At 44.5% G+C, this 19,607-nt stretch overlaps 3 protein-coding genes across 3 annotated transcripts; 1 reads left to right on the plus strand and 2 right to left on the minus strand.

Moving 5' to 3' along the window:
• The first annotated feature begins 2,395 nt into the window (after positions 1 to 2,395).
• Positions 2,396 to 5,435, plus strand: rpain (RPA interacting protein). Its single transcript, XM_080550109.1, has 7 exons — positions 2,396 to 2,528; positions 3,678 to 3,869; positions 4,001 to 4,073; positions 4,177 to 4,294; positions 4,407 to 4,470; positions 4,992 to 5,132; positions 5,359 to 5,435. The coding sequence occupies exons 1-7, from the start codon at positions 2,400 to 2,402 to the stop codon at positions 5,386 to 5,388; spliced, it is 747 nt and encodes a 248-aa protein (XP_080406235.1). The 5' UTR covers positions 2,396 to 2,399; the 3' UTR covers positions 5,389 to 5,435.
• Positions 5,436 to 6,361: 926 nt separating this feature from the next.
• Positions 6,362 to 9,326, minus strand: c1qbp (complement component 1, q subcomponent binding protein). Its single transcript, XM_080549648.1, has 6 exons — positions 9,006 to 9,326; positions 8,217 to 8,367; positions 7,506 to 7,596; positions 7,310 to 7,405; positions 7,079 to 7,204; positions 6,362 to 6,907 (listed from the first exon to the last, which is right to left on the minus strand). The coding sequence occupies exons 1-6, from the start codon at positions 9,256 to 9,258 to the stop codon at positions 6,758 to 6,760; spliced, it is 867 nt and encodes a 288-aa protein (XP_080405774.1). The 5' UTR covers positions 9,259 to 9,326; the 3' UTR covers positions 6,362 to 6,757.
• Positions 9,327 to 9,998: 672 nt separating this feature from the next.
• Positions 9,999 to 19,360, minus strand: dhx33 (DEAH (Asp-Glu-Ala-His) box polypeptide 33). The gene is made up of 12 exons (XM_080550101.1): positions 19,060 to 19,360; positions 18,383 to 18,543; positions 17,978 to 18,205; positions 17,275 to 17,445; positions 16,753 to 16,938; positions 16,217 to 16,328; positions 15,948 to 16,107; positions 14,328 to 14,416; positions 13,442 to 13,569; positions 12,902 to 13,105; positions 12,355 to 12,441; positions 9,999 to 12,260 (listed from the first exon to the last, which is right to left on the minus strand). The coding sequence occupies exons 1-12, from the start codon at positions 19,268 to 19,270 to the stop codon at positions 11,952 to 11,954; spliced, it is 2,046 nt and encodes a 681-aa protein (XP_080406227.1). The 5' UTR covers positions 19,271 to 19,360; the 3' UTR covers positions 9,999 to 11,951.
• Positions 19,361 to 19,607: the final 247 nt, after the last annotated feature.

Raw genomic sequence — 19,607 nt, forward strand, 5'->3', positions numbered from 1 at the left:
GACTTGCTAACCACATGCAGCTCGTTCAGCATGCGTTTACCTTAAAACATCCAGTCAAAATACAACATTTGATGCAACTAATCATATCTAATATCTAATCATAACTAGATGTTTATCTTCATATTCTAGATATGAGTGCAGGGTTGCCAGTTGGGGCGGGTTACTGCCGAATGGGCTACTGGATTTAGCGGTTATGGGCTGGTTAGGCTGTAAATTGTCAATCCCATCTGGCAACGTGACCCAGGTTGGATTTTAAAAAGTCAGATTTCATGTGACTTGCGCTGTTCCCACGGCCATGCATAAATCAGACCTGAGTCGCGTGTCGGCCAACATTTTTGGATTTGGGTCACATTTCACTGCAGTGTGAACGTAGCCTTAAGGCCGATTTAAAGTTCTGCGTCGAATTTACGTGTGTAGCTTACGTAGCCTACGTAAGGGGTCTCGCACTTTACACTTCTACGTAGGCCGCGCTGCAATTACACCGTCACATCGCTAGGTGGCAGTGTGTTTTCTTTTTTTTTTCTTTATAAATTTGGTTTTCAGATTTTATCCCTTTTTCACCCAATTTGGTATCCAATTGAACCCAACCTAGCATCCAATTATCCCCTGCCTATTGCGTAGGATCCGCCGCCCGACCCCGTAGCCGGCAGCCCCAGAGGAGATCGCCAGGCAGACTAGCTGACTGGCTCCTCGAGCCCGACACCGTTATTCCGGCACCCAGGGGGCGGTGTTGCGCGACGGATCCTTGTCCGGAAATAGTCCTATATACCGCCCTCGGGAGCGGCCGCTCAATATGCCGCTCCCTGTGTGCCCTGGCCATATCCGTGTCTGGCGAGACCGGGATTCGATCCCAGTCCCCGGTGGGCAGCTTGCACTAGTGGCTAGTGCTTAGACCGCTACGCCACCGTGGGGCGGCAGTGTGTTTTCTATGCCCCTGTGCTGTGTCTCTTCCGGTTAGGAACTCAACGGAGCTCAAAGCTCAAAGCGGCATAATAGCGATCTTTTTGTTGTTATGCTTGTTGTAAATAAAAGTTCTATGATGCATTGAAATGACATTAAACTAAGATAATACGATGGTTATCATAATTTTTCAAATCTTTATTAATAAGTAATTACAGAAAAAGTAAATGACATTTCTGTCATGGCTTCCGCATTTTGGCCTACGAGAGAGTCGGAATCTTGTCGGAATCATGTGCTACCAAGCGTACCAATCACAGAGCTTACGGTTGCGTAGAAACTGACGCGTTCTTACATTTTTGGAGATGTGCACGTCAACCCTCTCCGTAGGCAAGGCGGGCCCACGCGGGCCGACGCAAGGCTACGGCGTCGATTTTACGCAGAAGTTTAAATCGGCCTTTGCATACATACACAAACACAGACAGACAGACAGGGGTGGGGAGAGAAAAAGATTGGCAAGAACCAGTGGCGGACTCAGGCTGTTTGAACGGCAGGGGCGAAAAGAAAAAAAGGGCACCTACTGCATAACATGGGACCCTGTGCACATGGTCAAGTTTAGACCATTGGAAGGGCAGCCAATAGGGCACATCCTCTAATTTTGCCACTCAAAAGGGCACTTTAGTGCGACGTTTTTCAACTGTGGGGGCACATGGTCAAGTTTAGACCATTGGAGGGGCACCAATAGGGCACATCCTCTCATTTTCGCCACTCAAAAGGGCACTTAAGAGAGATGTTTTTCAACCATGGGGGCACCAGGAGGGGCAGTCGCCCCCCCCTGCCCACATCTTATATCTGCAATAATCACCAATCGACTTACTTTTGACTAGCCTATATAATTATATTCATACAGCTCTAAAGTGCACAGAAATAACAACAGAAATAACATAACAATAAAATATGTTAAACTACTTTGGAGTACCAAAGTCCTCCCAAGTTATAAGTCTAAGCCACTATCACCGTATTATTTTGTGAGCTTAGAATGATAAGGTTCTATCTCCGTTTAGGGTAGTTCAGAGATATTGAGCGTCAAAGTTTTTACATTCCATTATGTTTTGTGAGATGGAACCTTTGTATTTTATTAATTACTAACTCAAAAATGTCAACATTTTAAAAAATAACACCACACAGGCATTAATAAACACCTAATGGATCAGATTATGTAAAATAAAAATAAAACTCAATTTTGACAAAAATGGAGATAGAACCTTATAATTCTCACGTCACGATTTTATAAAAGTGTTCATTAGATTGGGTACAGTTACAGTATCTATCTGAACTCAGGGAACTCTGACGCGACACCTATTTGGACTACATATCCCAGGTGACTTTCTGGCGGAATAATTAACTTCCGGGCCATCATTGTTCTTGAAAGGGTTAAAGGTCACGTGTCCGGGGAGACACGTGTTTTCGTCTGCTGTCAACACGGAGCTAGCTAACATGTTATGGTAGCATGCTACACTAGTGTCCCATGTTCTAGAGAGCGTCTACTAATAATCATGGATAAAGCTTTACACAGACACCGTTCTCTCTACAAAGGAACCACTCCGCCATGGAAAGAAACGTACAGAAAGGTAACTATATAAACTATATATGTATATATATATAAGCTTCAGGGCTAGCAGCTAGTTAGCTAGCCTGGGGGTGTTCCATCAACGTCGCTAAAGGAAAATCTAGGCTTATTTCGTTAAGTCTCGCGAGACTCTTAAAAATATCCAGGCATATCTTGATAGATCTCGCGAGACTTGTCAAAATAAGCCTAGATTTTCCTTTAGCGACGTTGATGGAATACCCCCCTGGGTGACCAACTACAAGCCCCTGTATTCATATTGATATGTTATTGCGTTGGCCAGGGTTCCCACGGGTCCTTGAAATCCTTGAAAGTTTGTGATTTTAAGGTCTTAAACGTTTTTGAAAATAGACATGGGTCATTGAAAGTGCTTGAATCCCCCCCCCCCCCCCCCTCTCTCTCTCTCTCTCTCTCTCTCTCTCTCTCTCTCTCTCTCTCTCTCTCTCTCTCTCTCTCTCTCTCTGTCTCTGTCTCTGTCTCTCTCTCTGGCTCTGTATCTCTCTCTCTCTGTCTCTCTGTCTCTCTCCCTCTCTCTGTCTCTCTGTCTCTCTCTCTTTCTCTCTCTGTCTCTGTCTCTCTCTTCCTCTCTCTCTCTCTCTGTTCTCTGTCTCTCTCTTTCTCTCTCTCTGTCTCTCTGTCTGTCTCTCTGTCTGTCTGTCTCTCTCTCTCTGTCTCTCTCTCTGTCTGTCTGTCTGTCTCTCTGTCTGTCTGTCTCTCTCGGTCTTTCTCTCTGTCTTTCTCTCTCTCCCCCCCTCTCTCTCTCTCCCTCTCTCTCTCTCTCTCTCTCAAAAAAAATAATATTCAAAAATGTTTTACTTAGCTCATCAACTAGTAAATAAGTCTCTGCATTGCTTAACTTGACACATATTTCACAATATATTGTTTTGCTGTGCTGTGGTAGAGAAGGCAAGAGACCATCTAGTGTTCACACATTCAAGCCTCTCTTTTTAATTGTTGTCTGTGAGCGGATAGTTCCTATTATATACATTCTCATCTAGATCTGTCTCAAACGATGCCGTGTTGGGTCCTTGAATTTGAGGGAATTGAGTCTTGAAAGTCCTTGAAAGGTGCTTGAATTTGATGTTTCAGAAGGTGTGGGAACCCTGGTTATTGCATTGGCGCATGATGGTCATGTTAACTTTATAATCCTCAGCGTTGCGTGGACCGGTTGAAAAACAGCCGTTCCAGCTTACTGGAGAAGTACCGACAGATGGGAGGGAGTCAGCAGCACTGCGGGTCGGGGGGGTCGTTGATGGTCCAGGAGGTGATGGAGGAGGAGTGGACCGCGCTGCAGTCAGCCGACCGAGGGCTGCCCTCGCTGTGGCGCAAAGACGGCATCGGCGAGGTGAGGAGCCTTTTGTTTTCCTGTCGTTTTCCCTCTCTTCTCTCATCCTCATTGCGTTGTGGATGCAGTGATTGTGTGCGTGTGTGAGACGGAGATGAGAAACACACACCTAGTGAACTTTTCTTCTCTAGATGTACAGTGTCCTGAAAGAGTATGACGAACTGGCCGTTTTTGAAGAAATCCAACAGGAGCTCTTGTCTCAAGGTAAATTGTGTTCCTCAACCATCTTACTCGCACGTTTTCATCCCGTGTTTTTGACCCTCTTACATAAAGATAATGAATGGTCTCTTTTTCTCCCCTTTTACAGAGCTGTCCATCATCGAGGAGTACGAGAGAAGCATGCAGTTTGAGGAGCAGTACTTGAATTCCGTTGTAGAGGGGATGGAGGAGGAGGAGAGACGAATCATATGTCCTGTGTGCCATGTGTATGTTTGAATCCATCAAAAAGGTCCAAAACTCACTGAAATGCACTTGCTGCGGTTCTGATGGAGTAATAGTTGCACCGTACTCTAAAGGACTCGTAACTGTCTGTTTCAGGAACAATCTGACGGTGAACAGCCACTTCACCTCCTGTCCCTGCGGGTTGTACATCAATACAAGGGTATGTTCCCCCCCCCCAGCACTGAGCCTCTCTGGATTGCTGGATCACAATGTGTGCCTCCGTAGGTACAGGTATTGTTTATTTTCCACAACAGGACATTGCTCATGGTAATACAAAGTGGAGTGCTGTAAGCAGTACTCAAGTTGTAAAAGAAAATCAGGGGGGATGGTGGATGTTATCATATGGGGACAATTTTAGCATCCCCACAGCGTCAGTGACTTCAGTGTCAGTGACTTGGTAAAAAATGTCATTGCATGTGTGCGTGCCCCCTCCCTCGTCCACAGTATTTTACTCAATACGTGCAAAACTAAATGTTGAAATAGCAGTAATTAATAATAATTAATAGTTCATTAATAAAATGACATAAGGGATGGAAAGGGGGGATGGCAGTTTTAGAAGGGGGATGATTTTGACTGTTTTTATTTTAGGGGGGGATGCCATCCCCCCTCAACTTGAGTGCTGGCTGTAAGTGCAAGTGTGCCCCTGGTTGCTGGTGACATTCTGTATCTGTCGCCCCTCAGCAAAGGAATGTGACTCCAGAGGTGCTGCAGTGTCTGCTGGAGCAGAGGGTCACAGAGCACATGGACAGCTGCCTTCACAACCCTGTCTTCTCTATGGCCTCAAACACAGACGGCTCTGCTAGCCTGATGATAAGTTGCCAGGTAGGTCACTGACCTGCTTGAATACTTGAGCATATTTTTAGATGATCATAATGTGAAGTAGCCGTCTGAGATCAAACTGACATCTGATGTCAAATGATTTCTTGATATTAAAGGGCCCTGCCTCATTAAAATGTGATGATTACCTATTGAAAAATGTCAAAGCAATTACTGTGTACTGATAACAGAGTGGCTGTATTATTTGACTGTAAAATGTCTTTCATTTCAGGCTTGTGACTACCTGTCCGTAATTCTGTGAAGACGTCACGCCACTATCTGATTTTAATAGTCCTGTGTTAAACGGAGTTCTCTCCTGCACTTTGTGTATTTTATTCCTGTGAAATAAAGATATATTTTTTACATGTACAGTAAAGGTTTTGCTTGTTCATTTGAACTGTTCCTGGTGTGAACACATTTAGAGCATGTACTACAGCTGTCACATGTTTGCTGTAATTATATGACTTGGCAGTAGGCAGTCATCACTCACAGCTCGTCTCATTCAGAGCAGATCGCGTCATCAAAAAAACATTTCGTATTCGGTAAACATTGTCTTCACACATTCTGTCTTTTTTTTGCTACATTTAGTGCAGCCCTAGTTACAACTTCCAGAGGTCATTCAAGACCTTAAGGAGTTGAACCAGTTTGCTCCACACAACCTGCATCAATGAGTATGCCTGGACCATGCTTGAAATGCCCGGACCAACATGAAATGTTGTCGTTCAATTGCAACTAGTGTTGTTCCGATACCATTTTTTTATCCCGATACCGATACCTGACCGTGCAGTTCTTGCCGATACCGAGTACCGATCCGATACCACGGCGTTTGAAAAAACAAAACAAAAAAACATGTTTTTTGAACAGCATACTCACCTCGATGTAAAATTATTGCTAACACTTAGTCTGGCACTGCTCAAAACCTTTGTAAAACTCGTAAAGTTTTTGTAAAACTTAAGTAAAAAAAAAACAAAACGTTTTTGTAAAGTACTCGCCGATACCAGCATTTTTGTGCGTATCGGTGGCCATGCCGATACTAGTATCGGTATCGGAACAACACTAATTGCAACAATATATTACATAACAGAAATGTGTGGTGAAACTGCTGTTAAATGTATCTATTTGGTGGATGAGTTGTAGGAGATTTATGAACTCATTACAAGCAATTATTTTGATTTCAGAATGTGGTGTGCTTGGTCACAAACCAGAAATGTTGCCGCAATCACTCATTTATCAAACATATTTATTTTGAATACACATTATACAATGACTTTCTGCTATGAGGTGACAGACGTTGACGATCCTTGCATTCTCCAGATTCTATCTTGTAGTGCAATGATACACCGCCTTTATATATTAACCAAGTTCTTGGGTACAGTCATAATTACAGAAACATTGCAACATTAAGAGCACATTTTCATCAAAGTAGTTTGAAGATAAATGATCGCCTCTTTTGCTGCAGACACTTAACATACTCTCATTGATACTTGACGTGCCAAACTCTGGACAGTAATTCAGTTAGTGACTATACATCTGCTTCTTTTTCCTGTTGTCTCCAACTTTCACATTTGTAATTTACAGGGGACGTTTCTTAATTAAATGAGAAATGGGTGTGTGTTGGATTATTCTGTACATTAACTGCATTTCACAAAGCCACTGAGGTCCTCAAGGAACTTGATGTACTCCTGATGCTCCATGGCCGTGCTCAGCTCAATCAGCTCATCAGCAAAGGTGTTGTCGACCCCTCTGTCAGCCAGGAAGTCCATCAGGTGGTCATACAGGGCCTGTGGTTCAAGTCAAACAACAGCTCAAAGAATGCTCTTTCGAGGAGTTTGTCCTCTCTACCAAGGTTGTTAAGTTAACAGACCAAATGGTATGACGTTTCAGCGGGAATAATTATAAACAATTATATTTCCCCATCAGCATTGTTTCCCTGTATAGGAAGCAGCTCTTACCCAGTCCAGAGAGTCTGTGGTGAGTGTGTAGCTGGTCTCCTTCCATTCCGTGTCTCCCTCAGGCTGGAAGCTGACCTCGCGGATGGCAAAGATGTCACTCTCTTCTTCACCTTCCCCATGGCTGGTCTAGATAAATAAACCACACAATGTCAGACTATTTACCATTTTGCAAAGTACTGATGAACCTGGTTTGTTGACTGCATAAGACCGTAGATCTTCAGGAGGACTCACCTCATCCTCAGGATAATGGCAGTCAAACACCAAGGTATGCTTTGCAGCCTGTTTCGTCACTTCTACAACAAAGTTGGGTGTTGATAGTATATCGGGCTGTGAAGAAACAACATGCATATAGTAAAGAGCCTGCTGAAACAATGCATCAGCACCACCCTGAGGGCGCTGTGGAAAAGAAGACTTCCAAAAGGTTCACCTCATTTTCTGCTGACTTCTGCTGTCCTTGTTCAGCCTCCTCTTCAAAGTTAGGTGGAATACTGTTGTTGACGTTGAATGTTACTGTCACTCTGCAAAACAAAGTAAGGGTCAAAACTGCGGAAATACCAAAAACTGTTGATCAAGGGTCAGTTCAAGCTATTAAGCCACAAGATTGGCGGCTGTGGCACACGCACAGAGCCACCGTCTAATGATCGCAAGGTCAGCAGATCGGCGGTTCGAGCCCCGGCTGGCCACGTGTCGAAGTGTCCTTGGGCAAGACACTGAATCCCAAATTACTCCCAGTGAGCGGGCCGGCACCTTGCATGGTAGCTTGCCGCCATTGGTGTGAGAATGGGTGTGTGAATGGGTGAATGAGAGGCTGTTGTAAAGCGCTTTGGATAAAGGCGCTATATAAGTCAGTCCATTTACCATGATTGGTCACACATAAATAAATGTCACACAGCAATAAGAGAAGAGAGATTTTCAAGTTGCAAGTGTAATTTCATAAGATGTAATTATTAATAATATGACTGGGTAATTTTATAGATATGGGGATTCATTGATATGACATTGACATGTAATAAACTGCTCCAAAGATAAACAAATAAAATGTCTTTACTGATTGCGTCAGGAACCTGTCATTTACTCAACTACTTGAGTAGAATGGAATGAGTGGAATATTCCAGTAGTGTGACTTTCTCCATCTTACTTTTCTCCTGAGACTGTCCGCAGGAGCTTGGCCTCCGTGCCGTTCATCTCCAGGTCCCACCCTCCAGACATTTTGGGAAGTGTCTTGTTTTTCTGGATTTTCTTCTCTTCTTTGATTTCATCTGACAGGAAGTCTCCAAAGGCTTTGTCCCCTGAAAGATAAAACAACTCAATGGTGTTGGAAACACAATGCCATTATATCCTGGAAATAAGAGCCATTTATACTCAGGTAGAGGCTACAGCCTACTGGTTACACGTATTTCACTCCAGTATTTTCTAGTACTTGGTCTGAAAGTGGTTCTCAAGGAGGGTTACACAAAACAGGAGTTGCAGCATGTGTCTCACACAGCATGTCCCATTTCCAAGGTCACGTGTGTTGACTTGCACACAGATCCAGATGGAGAAGATGTCCTCAAGGACTAACAGTAGTTAGTGATGGTTTCATCAGACCTCAGCTCATTCCCCTGGCTTGGTTAATGACTGGCGATGCCAATTAAAGAAGTAGCTTTACAAGCTTGCTTAAAGCAGTTTGGTTAGCCCACTGACATGTGTGTTGACTAGACAGCTACGAGCCCTCTATGTAAATTGAGTTGTATGTTATGTTATTTAATTTGGATCTATATCAACCAGCTCTTCATCTGTTGTGGTATACAGTCAATTGAATTGGTGATTTTTGTCTTAATGTGGTTTTCTCATCAATAATCCTGTAACTGTCATGGAAATCAAATCGAATACATACTCAACATTATCCAAGTTGGTTGTGGAATAAATATGACATTGTACTATTTACCTTCTGTATGCAGGCCTCCACATCCACATGAGGCTGAAGGGTTCAGCTTGGTGCTGAACAGTTTGGGTCTGTACCCCGAGGCCGCCCCGCCGGTGCTGCTCCTCATCCAGAGAGACCGGGTGAAGGGCCGGGTGGTGGCCGAGCATGGAGAGCCTAACACCGGCCTGGCCAGAGGCAGAGCCCGGCCCGACGAGACCGTGGCTGGGTTCAACCGGACCGCGGTGCCCACCGCCCGAACAAGCGACTTCAGCATTACTATCTATATTACTATATTACTGACTCTCTGGGCTGTGAAAGGTGACTTGACTGAGCTCTGGATAATCTGTGGAAACACTGGAAACACGTGTGGAAGGACACTCTGACCTCCTCAAACTATGCCCTTTGAACCGGAATTGATCACAACAATCTGTCTGGCTCTAATACGAAATCAATTCAATCAAAACGAAACAATTATTTCCGCTTTAACGTTTTATGGGAAAATAGTTAGCTAATTCACATATTAAAACAAATATTTTTCATTAGATTAAATGTTTATAATAAATGCAACCAAACCAAAGACGATATAATCCTATCTCTGTGACGTCATGCAACCTTCTATGAAGATGTGTCCCGCTTGCTCAGACTTCAGCGTGCTGTTAGTGTAGCGGCCTCTTGTGTTCAAATCACGAACTGCAGAGCACATCATGTAATGTCATCTAAATATTTTCGATTTCATGAGTGGACATTTCTGTGGGCACGTTAAGATTATTAAATTATACGTGTCATTTTGGTAGCCTATAGTTCAGGGAGAGTACTTAGAGTACATCATTATTAGTAGTAGTACTATTAGTTAGTATTTTCAAAACGCTCTGTTCTTGTTAAGAAAATAAATGTAAAATAATATTTTAATATAACAATAATTGGAAAATTGCAAATAGTGACAGAAACTGAGAGGAGGAAAACGTTTTTTATTTTTTATTATAATAACCAGTGGATATAATAATAAGTGGATAATATTCTCCATGTCATATCTGTCATACTGAACTTAATCAATCAGATATTGCTTTCCCCACAGCCTCTAAAAAGGCATATGCATGGCTACACTCAATCTCAGTCTCAACCCATTCTGCACAAACAATGAGATTACAATTGAGTGAACGTTTTATCGTGTACACCGAAACTGACCCATTCCTGTTCAGTGACACAACATGCACTTCCAGAGCAACGTTTGGTATAAATCCTGCCAATAGCATTCCAGTCTTTTTCAATAGAAAGATAAGTGAAAAATGTCAGTGACACCGTGTTCAGACTTTGCTGACCATAACATGGAGCCTCTAGTTCTGACAGCGCTCATTACAAAAGAGAAGAGAAATAACAGCCACTTCTATTTCATCCCATCCACATCAACTGTATATTCATGTACATGTATCAAAGACCTGAGTAATCAAATCAATCTCCATGCATAGGATATAGTTACCAGTAACTGATATGGTTTTACAGGTATTTGTGCAACAGCTCTCAACATTTAATATGGTAAATGAAGTGGCACACCTTACAATAAGCTTTAAAGTGCATCTCCTTTCAACTGCCAGCAAATGCAGGGCATGCAACTAGTGAGTGTAAATGTAACCAGGCTTCATACATTAGAGATATTCAATCCCCCACAACCAACTTGGATAATGTTGAGTATGTATTCCATTTGATTTCCATGACAGTTACAGGATTATTGATGAGAAAACCAAATTAAGACAAAAATCACCAATTCAATTGACTGTATACCACAGCATAAGCTTATCCTTTAAATAAAACTGAGATAATAGCAACAGATGAAGAGCTGGTTGATATAGATCCAAATTAAATAACATAACATAGAACATGTTAAATACAACTGAAGAATCCATTTATGAAAAATGTCGTTACTAGTTACATGTTATGGTGCATAGGTTATATGCACACGGTATTTACCTTGAGCAAATAACTAAATCAATCAATCAATGCTTTTGAGTCTATAACAGGGTTCCTACAAGTTTCAACAAGTCAAATGTAAGGCCTTTTTAGACCTTTTTTAGACCTCTTTGAATATAATTTTAGACCTATTCGCGACACCGTATGATAGCTTTTTGTCATCCTGGTGATGAAATTAGGGATTTCACTGCCATACAGACAAAAAAGGAAGTGAATTGGCATTTTTTGGGTTCCAGCTTGATTCATTTCCGTGTAAATAGATGTGGTCGGACTGATTTCCTTGCAGGATCTCATTTGTAAGACCTAGCACCTCATTTTTAGACCGAATAACTAAAATGTGTGACCTTTTTAGGCCTTGAAATTTGGACTGCTAGATTTTAGACTTTAAGGCTTTTTAAGACCAGCGAGGGAACCCTGTATTAGTATTAAACAGCTAATTTAGATCAGTTTTTGACTGTATTTGAAGGACTGTGCCATTCCACTTCTGTGATGTAATCTATGCTGGTAAAAATATGCAAATACCTATGAATGATCTCTTTAACATAACCTACCGTCTGAGCAATGGGAATGAGCAACAGGCATGAATGAGGCAATACCAAGCAGTCAGAAAACAAATAAAGAAACTTTTTAGTTAAAGGCCAAAGGAATCTCTCTCTTAAAGCTATTGGCATATGTCTGCTGTGGTGATGCATGCCATCTGTTTGTCCATGAAGAGGAAGAACAACTCAGACAACTCTACGCCAGACCTCTCTCTCTCTGACCTCTCTCTCTTAGACCCGTCCAGGTGAGAAATGTTCTGCTTTCGGACCGGCACAAAAGCATAAGCTCAAGAGTCTTTCCATGTTAATCTTTGTGTGAACAATAACTAGCAACTCAGCTAATTGGAAAAAGTAACAACTTCCATCCTTCTCCGTCATGCTTCCAGTTGAATTGTCCCTGGGCGAGGGAGAGGGTGTGGTTGGGAAGGTTTTGGTTGCAGCTGCAGTCCTGACTCCCCGTTGGCTAGCTCTTGGTGGGGCGGAGCTTCCGACGAAAGTACTCGGGCGCGGCGTCCACCAGCCAATCGGCGTCCACCAAGCACAGGTCCCTCATGTAGCAGCGGGAGGTGTGCAGGAGCTCGTTGAAGACCACGTAGGCGGGCTTGGCCTGGAAGAGGACCGAGGAGGGGTGGATGGCGACGGTCTGGTGGGCGTCCAGGGCCATGTAGCTGCCGTCAGGCTGCAGCTCCGCCGCGTTCACAAACAGCCCGTGGGCCAGGCAGCGCCGCACGCTCCCCGTGTCCGCCCCGCACGACACCAGCTTCACACTCAACTGGAACACAGAGAGCAGCGGCGATGGGAACAGTTAGGGTTGTGAACAAGGACATGACAATGTGGAAACCAGTGTTTTTGTTTTGTTTACGAACCTTGAGGCAGATCTCTCGGAGTTGGGCACGGACGTCTCCGACCAGGCCCATGTTCCTGCTGTTGACAAAGTTCTCCCGACACCACTCCTAGAGGAGAATGAGAGGGTTCAAACTCTTTTTTTTTATATATATATTTTTTTCTGCAAGTAAAGAAAACCCTTTGGTTAACTTTAGATACATTCAAACAAACTGAAAGAACTGCTAATGATTAGTCATGTACACTGCATGGTTTAGCTCCCCAGAAACATCCCAGAGGACTTTGGGAAGATGTAGGAATATACAGAACGCCGTCCTCACCAGCACGAGGGCCGGGGACAAAGCTTGCTCTACAACGTCGTGGAACGGGACTGTACGTCACAGCACAAAGTGCTACGCTCCCATACGCCACAAGAACAGAGCCATGTGAGAGCAACCTCGCCGGATGTCCACGTTGACAAGGGTTCAAACTCTTTTGAGATATTCAGCGGATCGTAGCTGTTGTGTGTAGATGACATAAGGTCACTCCCGACAAGTCTTCCTATCGTGATTCGGATGCAGATCCGCTCACCTTGTTGCCACCCATTTTCTTGAAGGCTCTGTAGATGTTGAGGAGGGTCATGTGATCCCCCTCGCTGGAGGAGAATTTCTTGCGGGCGGCCAGGACCTCCTCTCTGCGGGCGGGGGGGTTGTACAGCACCGTGTCCACGGACAGCAGAGACACGATGGTCAGCACCTCCTCAGAGCAGGAGAAGTCTGGGGACAGCAGGATGGTCTACAAACACAAGACACACAGTCAGAGATATGCAGGGGTTTCCCTGCATTATCAAAGCGTACGCGACTGTGACTGTCGATCACACGTTGCATCGCGTACGCTTTGATAATATCTTCACTCCACGATCATCTAGTCTGGACTGGCGCCTGCGCCGTCTGTTGTTCTTCCTGCACACAGGTAAACATATCCAGGATCCAGCAGCGTCGTCGGGCTCGCGCAAACAAACCTGGCGAATTTTTTACTTGCTCCAGGCAAGCGGGCAAGCGTTACTGTCGAACCCTGAAAAGTATCTATTGCTTATGTATCAACCAAGATCCATGTTCCTCTGTATCGTACCTTGGCATAGCGAGGCTCCAGGGGGAAGCTGGCCATCTTCTTCCCCAGGGGGGTGAGGGAGACCAGCTGGTCCTTCCTCTCCACAGCTCCCAGCAGATCCAAATGCTCCGCGGCTGTACGGAGCGCCTCTGGACAAACACATCCACAGCACTGTATTACTACCACTAACCCTTATCTCAGTAAACAAGTATGTTGATTTAGACGACTTAATGATAGATCCAAACACGTCTCGTAGGGCTTTCACACCGCCAAGGCTCCGTGCCGGTTCCGGTTCCCCTTCTGGAACCTCAGGAACCTTCTGGAACCGTCAACGTCATCACGTTGGGTGAGGGGCGGGATAAACAAAAATGTCACAACAAGATGGCGGCTACTTCACTGGAAATGAGGATAATATCTTCCACTACAGTATCTGAAATAAACATGATCTTGTAAGAAAAAACAACAACAATAGACACTTTCTAAACACGTTCTCTTACTAGCCAGCTACTCGTTAATAGAACAGAAATGGCCACGAAATTCACGTTCGCGCGTGTTTGTGTTTGTTTACATTTTGTCTCCTCGGAAGATATCCTCATTTCCAGTTAAGTAGTCGACATCTTGTTGTGACATTTTTGTGTAGAATGTGTCATATGACAGACCCACTGACGACGTCACGGTTCTAGTTTTTAGTTCCCGCTTGAGAACCACTATTTCCTGGTTCCTGCTGCGAACCAACCTTTCAGGTTCCGAACCAATTTATTTACGGTCTGAACCCTCCGGTCGGTTCAAGGTTAGGTTCGGGAACCGGAACCGGCACGGAGCCATGGCAGTGTGGAAGCCCCAAGTGTGCTTCATCACTGCAGGAAGTAAAGACAGGTCTGAGAACAGGAACAGGAGTCCATCTTACCAGGGGATGGCTTCGATATGAAGTCAAAATTCATAACATCTGGAATCCCTAGAGCCAGGAGCTGGAGCATCACACTGGCTAGGTTACACCTGCAGGACACACACAGAGGAGCACCACACTCAATCACACTGACCTGCGGCCTCATTTCGAAAGCTTTGCGTAGAACTGGCGTAAAAAGCGTGCGTACGTAGAAAAGCAAGAACATTTACGCGCACTAACATTCGGAGTTATAAAACGGTGCGCACGCATGTTCCACGCCAGCTTCCCTTTATAAATCACAATCAACTCTAAATTTTGCGCACGTGAACTAGCGTCATGTCCCGCCCTTTTTAACGCCCATAGTTGCCTAGAATTGGTCAGTGAAACGGCGAGTGAAAACGGTCAATGAGAGAACGGCGAAAAAAAGAGATTTCACCCTGTCAATTTCTGTGCAACAGTTCCGCGCAACGAACACGCCATAACAATATGAAACTCTCCTCTCGTCTGCCAGACCATAGATAATATATAATATCTATGTGCCAGACTGCATCGACAACGGAATCAGTTTAAACGTAATTTGTCCTACTGTCCTACTGATAATACATTTCATAACATCCAAGTATTGTTTCATAATTACAGATAATAATTACAGATCCAATTATTCCAGATTAAACTGTACAACATACTTGAGGGGTTGTTTTTTCTTTTAGATTAGATTAGATTAGATTAGATTAGATTCAACCTTATTGTCATTGACAAAGTACTAAGACAAGGAAACACAGTTCGTCATCTAACCAGATGCATTGTGCAAAAGCCAGGAATGTTTCAAGTTTATTGTTGCGTTATATTACACAAGTGTAAGAGAGTAAAATTCTTAGGCTTCGGTTCCTGACATTGCAGCACAAGACAATAGGCATAATACAAGATAAAGGTGACAGTATTACAGGTAAGACAAGATACACTGGTGGTGCCACTAGTAATAATAGATAACTAGTAATAATAGATAACTAGTAATAATAGATAACTAGTAATAATAGATAGTTCAGTAATAAAGTGCCTGTGCGCTTAATGTTATCGTAGTCCGTATACATGGGGTGTACTTGGGGATGATAGTCAATTGTCTACAGTGGGCTTGCCTTGTTCATGTTCTTCAATCTATGGACTTTGCAATCATTGGACTGATCGGGAACGTTGCCCACTGAGCACTCGGGAACAGTGAATGTTATGAATATCAATATGATACGTACAGTAAAGATATACAGTGTACAGTGTGATGCGTACAAGACAAGGCCCAATAAGATATGTGCAGTGTGCACGTATATCCTTTGTGTGCACTCCTTCATATATAATACATGAGAGGTAATATTTCAATGTATGTTGGTGGAAATGGTCATTTCTCCAGTTTCTGGCGTACGCATGGGTCCCGATGTGCGTAGAGGTGTGCACAGTTTCACTCCAAGTTTTTTTTAAAATATATATAAATCCCCAAATTGCTTGAAAATGTATGCACGCATGTTTTTGGTCGTACGCAAGCTTTATAAACGAGGCCCCTAGAATGTAGAAAACAGGTCAACAGTAACTACAGTTGCTTTAGATGAGTCCTTTGCTGTGTGTTATTCAGGACATTGTGCCTGGCCCTACCTCTGGATCTCAGGCACGGTCATCGGGATCAGGTTGTCAAACTCGTCCTCTGTGTACAGACGGTAGCAGAAGCCGGAGTCCTCCCTGCCCGCCCTGCCGGCCCGCTGCCAGGCCTGGGCTTTAGACACCCGCTGCACCGCCAGAACCTCCAGACCGCTGTCTACAGGGCCAGAGAGAACAGAGGTGTAGTAGGACCGCAACTCCCCCTCAACAGGGACAGCGTCCAGGGGGGAGTTCATGAAGCGGTGAGGCACAGTGAGGAACCTTACCTGGGTTGAAGCGCTTTGCTTTCACCATCCCCGTATCGATGACGTATTTGATCCCTGAGATAGTGACCGACGTCTCAGCGATGTTGGTCGACAGGATCACCTTCCTAGAGCCCTGAGAAAATAGTACAGAGAACCATGCAGTTACTATAATAATAATAATAATAATAATAATAATAATAATAATAATAACTTTATTTGTATATAATCTTAATTATTTAGTCATTTAAAGGCAATAAAAAGATGGGTTTTGGTCTTGACTTGAACATATTTGCTAAGGTTGCATCCCTAATGTAAACTGGCAGTGCATTCCACAATTCGGGAGCATAAAATGAGAATGCAGCCTCACCAAACCTCTTCTTTGTCATACACAGAGAAAACCAGCATCAGAAGACCTGAGAGATAAGATCTGTTGCTTGAAGGAACCATTACAGGTATGGAGTATAAATGACAGCCAACACAGTCAAGACACTGGTGTAGAACGCCACACAGTCATACAAGGCAGCAGGTGTTACCTCCCTGAGGGGAGGGGGCCGTACCTTTGGGGCAGGCTGGAAGACCCTGAGCTGCTGGACGGGGGGCAGCGAGGCGTACAGGGGGATGACCGTCATGGGGCCGCAGCTGCCAGGCAGGTGCTTGGCGATGTCACGGCAGGTCCGAGCCAGGGCCTCGATCTCCTCCTGACCCGTCAGGAACACCAGGATGTCGTGGGACTGAGGTGCTTCCTGCTCAGAGCATGCACACAAAAAACATGTCTTGTCAGAGAGGCCCATCACTGAAGATCCATCACTGAAGACCCATCACTGAAGACCCATCACTGAAGACCCATCACTGAAGACCCATCTCTTCAGGTTACACCTTAACTGCTCCTCCTGAGACATCCACTACCCCCCAGCACTGTGTATCCTGAGACACCCGCTTTTCCCCTTTACATTTCTTTTTTAAAATGTGTATATATAGACACTGGAGAACAGAGAAACAGTACAAGGGGGGCAGTAGAAGTCATAGGGGACACAGTAAAGGGGAAAAGCGGGTTGGGTGCTGGGGGGTAGTAGATGTACCTGATGGATCTGAAAGATGGAGACCAGTGCTGCCTGCAGGTAGTCTGACTGGGCCAGCTTGGTGTAGTAGATCTGGATGGGGTGCTGCCGGCCCTCCAGGTACAGAACAGGGGACTTGTTGAAGTAGTGAGAGAACAGGTCCACGTCCATGGTGGCTGACATCACAATGACCTACCAAACAAGACACAAGTAAGTAAGTCAAATGTATTTATACAGCACCTTTCCCAGACCAAGGGTCACAAAGTGCTTTACATAACAAGGAAGAAACACAATGAAACATAATACAAGAGCGAAAGCCACAGCAGGTTAAAACAGGCAAACAAGTGAGAATAAAAACAAGTAACAGACAACAGGTGTACAACAACATCAACAGGACACAGAAAGACAGGCTAGCCCTTGGGGCTATCCAAAAGCCTGTCTATACAGCACAGTCTTTAGCTGTTTTTTAAAAGCCTCGACCGAGCCAGCTGATCTAAGATCCCAGGGCAGAGCATTCCAGAGCCTGGGGGCCACGGTTTGGAATGCTCCATCACCCTGGGTCTTCAGTCTGGCACGGGGGACAACCAACACACCCTGGTCAGAGGTCCTGAGAGACAAGTATTGAGGTGGTCTTGGGACCATGTTGACATTGTACATCTATCCTGCACATTGAATACTGAGATGGAACATCGAAAGAGAAATCCTGTCATGCAGTGTGTCTTACCTTCAAAGGTAGCTTGTTCTGTTCTCGGCGCTTGCGCTGAGCTGTCTTCACGACTCCAAACAGGACGTCGGTGTGCACCGTGCGCTCGTGAGCCTCGTCCAGGACCACCACGGTGTAGCGCAGCAGTAAGGGGTCTCCTATGGCCTCGCGGAGCAGCATGCCGTCTGTCATGAACTTCAGCTTGGTCTCAGGGGAAGTGACATCCTCAAACCGGACTGTGTAGCCAACCTGGAAAGCAATTTATTTCACACACATTTCACAACTAATCATTCTAATTCTAGTCCTACATGCAACCTTGCTGCCATTGTTTATTTCTACACGTTTCCACTCATGTAGGGGAAACTCTGCTTGACATTGACCATCAATAAACGAAACCCATCAGATGGTAATGTGTGATTTACTCACCAGCTTCCCAAGCTGAGTTCTCTTCTCCTCTGCCACTCTGCCTGCCAGAGAGATAGCGGCCACCCGGCGGGGCTGTGTGACTGCAATGATCCCTGGCCGCCCGATGCCAGCTTCATACAGGTACTGGGGGATTTGGGTGGTCTTTCCAGAACCCGTTTCACCTGATGGACAGCGGACATACACAAGAGGCTTTTCAGGTCAGCAGCCTGATAAATATATACAGGTGCAACTCAAAAAATTAGAATATCGTGCAAAAGTCCATTCATTTCAGTAATTCAACTTAAAGGGTTAAACTTAAATATTATATAGACTCATTGCATTGTACATATGCATGATTATACTTTTCAGAGGGCTGGCATTTCTGTATTTAAAATCATTTTCTTATTGATTTCATGTAATATTAAACATTTCTGAGATATTTAATTTGGGGTTTTCATAAGCTGTAAGCCATAATCATCAAATTTATAACAAATAAAGGCTTTAAATATCTCGCTTTGCATGTAATGAGTCTATATAATATCTAAGTTTAACCCTTTAAGTTGAATTACTGAAATGAATGAACTTTTGCACGATATTCAAATTTTCTGAGTTGCACCTGTAGATATCTCTCAGGCAGCAGTCAGACATACAGGATTGGTGTTAGCTAGGTTTGACGTTTTCAGACTGTCGCTGCTTACCTATCAAGACAGCATTGTGAAGCTGCCTAAGTTGATTGATGAGTTGAGACTTGGCCTGATAGATGGGAAGGTGTTTCCTCTGCACGTCCAGTGGCACCGGGGCATGTCCCTTCCTGGGCGGCAGCATGAAGCCAGGCCTCTGGCCCGGACGGGAGTAGGGAGACCCCGGCTTGAACTTCTTGGCCGGAGGATGGTCGGGGTCGTGGGGCATGGTCTGGAACAAGACGCTTTACAGAAGGAACCTTTCGGCTTGTTCTTAGGGCTTGTCCCGAACAAAATAGAACCAAACAAATAGAACCAACAAATGGTTTCTGCTGCTGGATCACTGGCCAGCTTCACTGCAGTTGTTTACCTCGACGACAGCAAGTTCCTCCCCACGTGGTTAGGTTCGTCGCGGAAGTTCTACGTCATTGAGGCCACCTAGCGGTGACAAAGGCAACTGTCACGTTGGCGGAATGATTGACACACGGGTCAGGGGTGCTTGTGTGACGTTTTTTTCGAGTAATCGTGTTGTTGTTTTTTGCCAAATTGACAAGTGATAAACTTAA

The sequence above is a fragment of the Nansenia antarctica genome (assembly GCF_963989245.1).
Source record: "Nansenia antarctica genome assembly, chromosome: 20".
NCBI lineage: Eukaryota > Metazoa > Chordata > Actinopteri > Argentiniformes > Microstomatidae > Nansenia > Nansenia antarctica.

Excerpts from the sequence above, each read along its gene's own strand:
- rpain (XM_080550109.1), top strand. The coding sequence starts at position 2,400 with ATGGTAGCATGCTACACTAGTGTCCCATGTTCTAGAGAGCGTCTACTA. Across the intron at positions 2,529-3,677 it reads GGAAAGAAACGTACAGAAAG|CGTTGCGTGGACCGGTTGAA; the intron begins GTAACTATATAA and ends TATAATCCTCAG. Across the intron at positions 3,870-4,000 it reads GCAAAGACGGCATCGGCGAG|ATGTACAGTGTCCTGAAAGA; the intron begins GTGAGGAGCCTT and ends TTTCTTCTCTAG.
- c1qbp (XM_080549648.1), bottom strand. The coding sequence starts at position 9,258 with ATGCTGAAGTCGCTTGTTCGGGCGGTGGGCACCGCGGTCCGGTTGAAC. Across the intron at positions 8,368-9,005 it reads TGGAGGCCTGCATACAGAAG|GGGACAAAGCCTTTGGAGAC; the intron begins GTAAATAGTACA and ends TTTATCTTTCAG. Across the intron at positions 7,406-7,505 it reads AGAAGTCAGCAGAAAATGAG|CCCGATATACTATCAACACC; the intron begins GTGAACCTTTTG and ends GTTTCTTCACAG.
- dhx33 (XM_080550101.1), bottom strand. The coding sequence starts at position 19,270 with ATGCCCCACGACCCCGACCATCCTCCGGCCAAGAAGTTCAAGCCGGGG. Across the intron at positions 16,329-16,752 it reads TCTTCCAGCCTGCCCCAAAG|GGCTCTAGGAAGGTGATCCT; the intron begins GTACGGCCCCCT and ends CTATTTTCTCAG. Across the intron at positions 13,106-13,441 it reads TGGAGCCTCGCTATGCCAAG|ACCATCCTGCTGTCCCCAGA; the intron begins GTACGATACAGA and ends TTGTGTTTGTAG.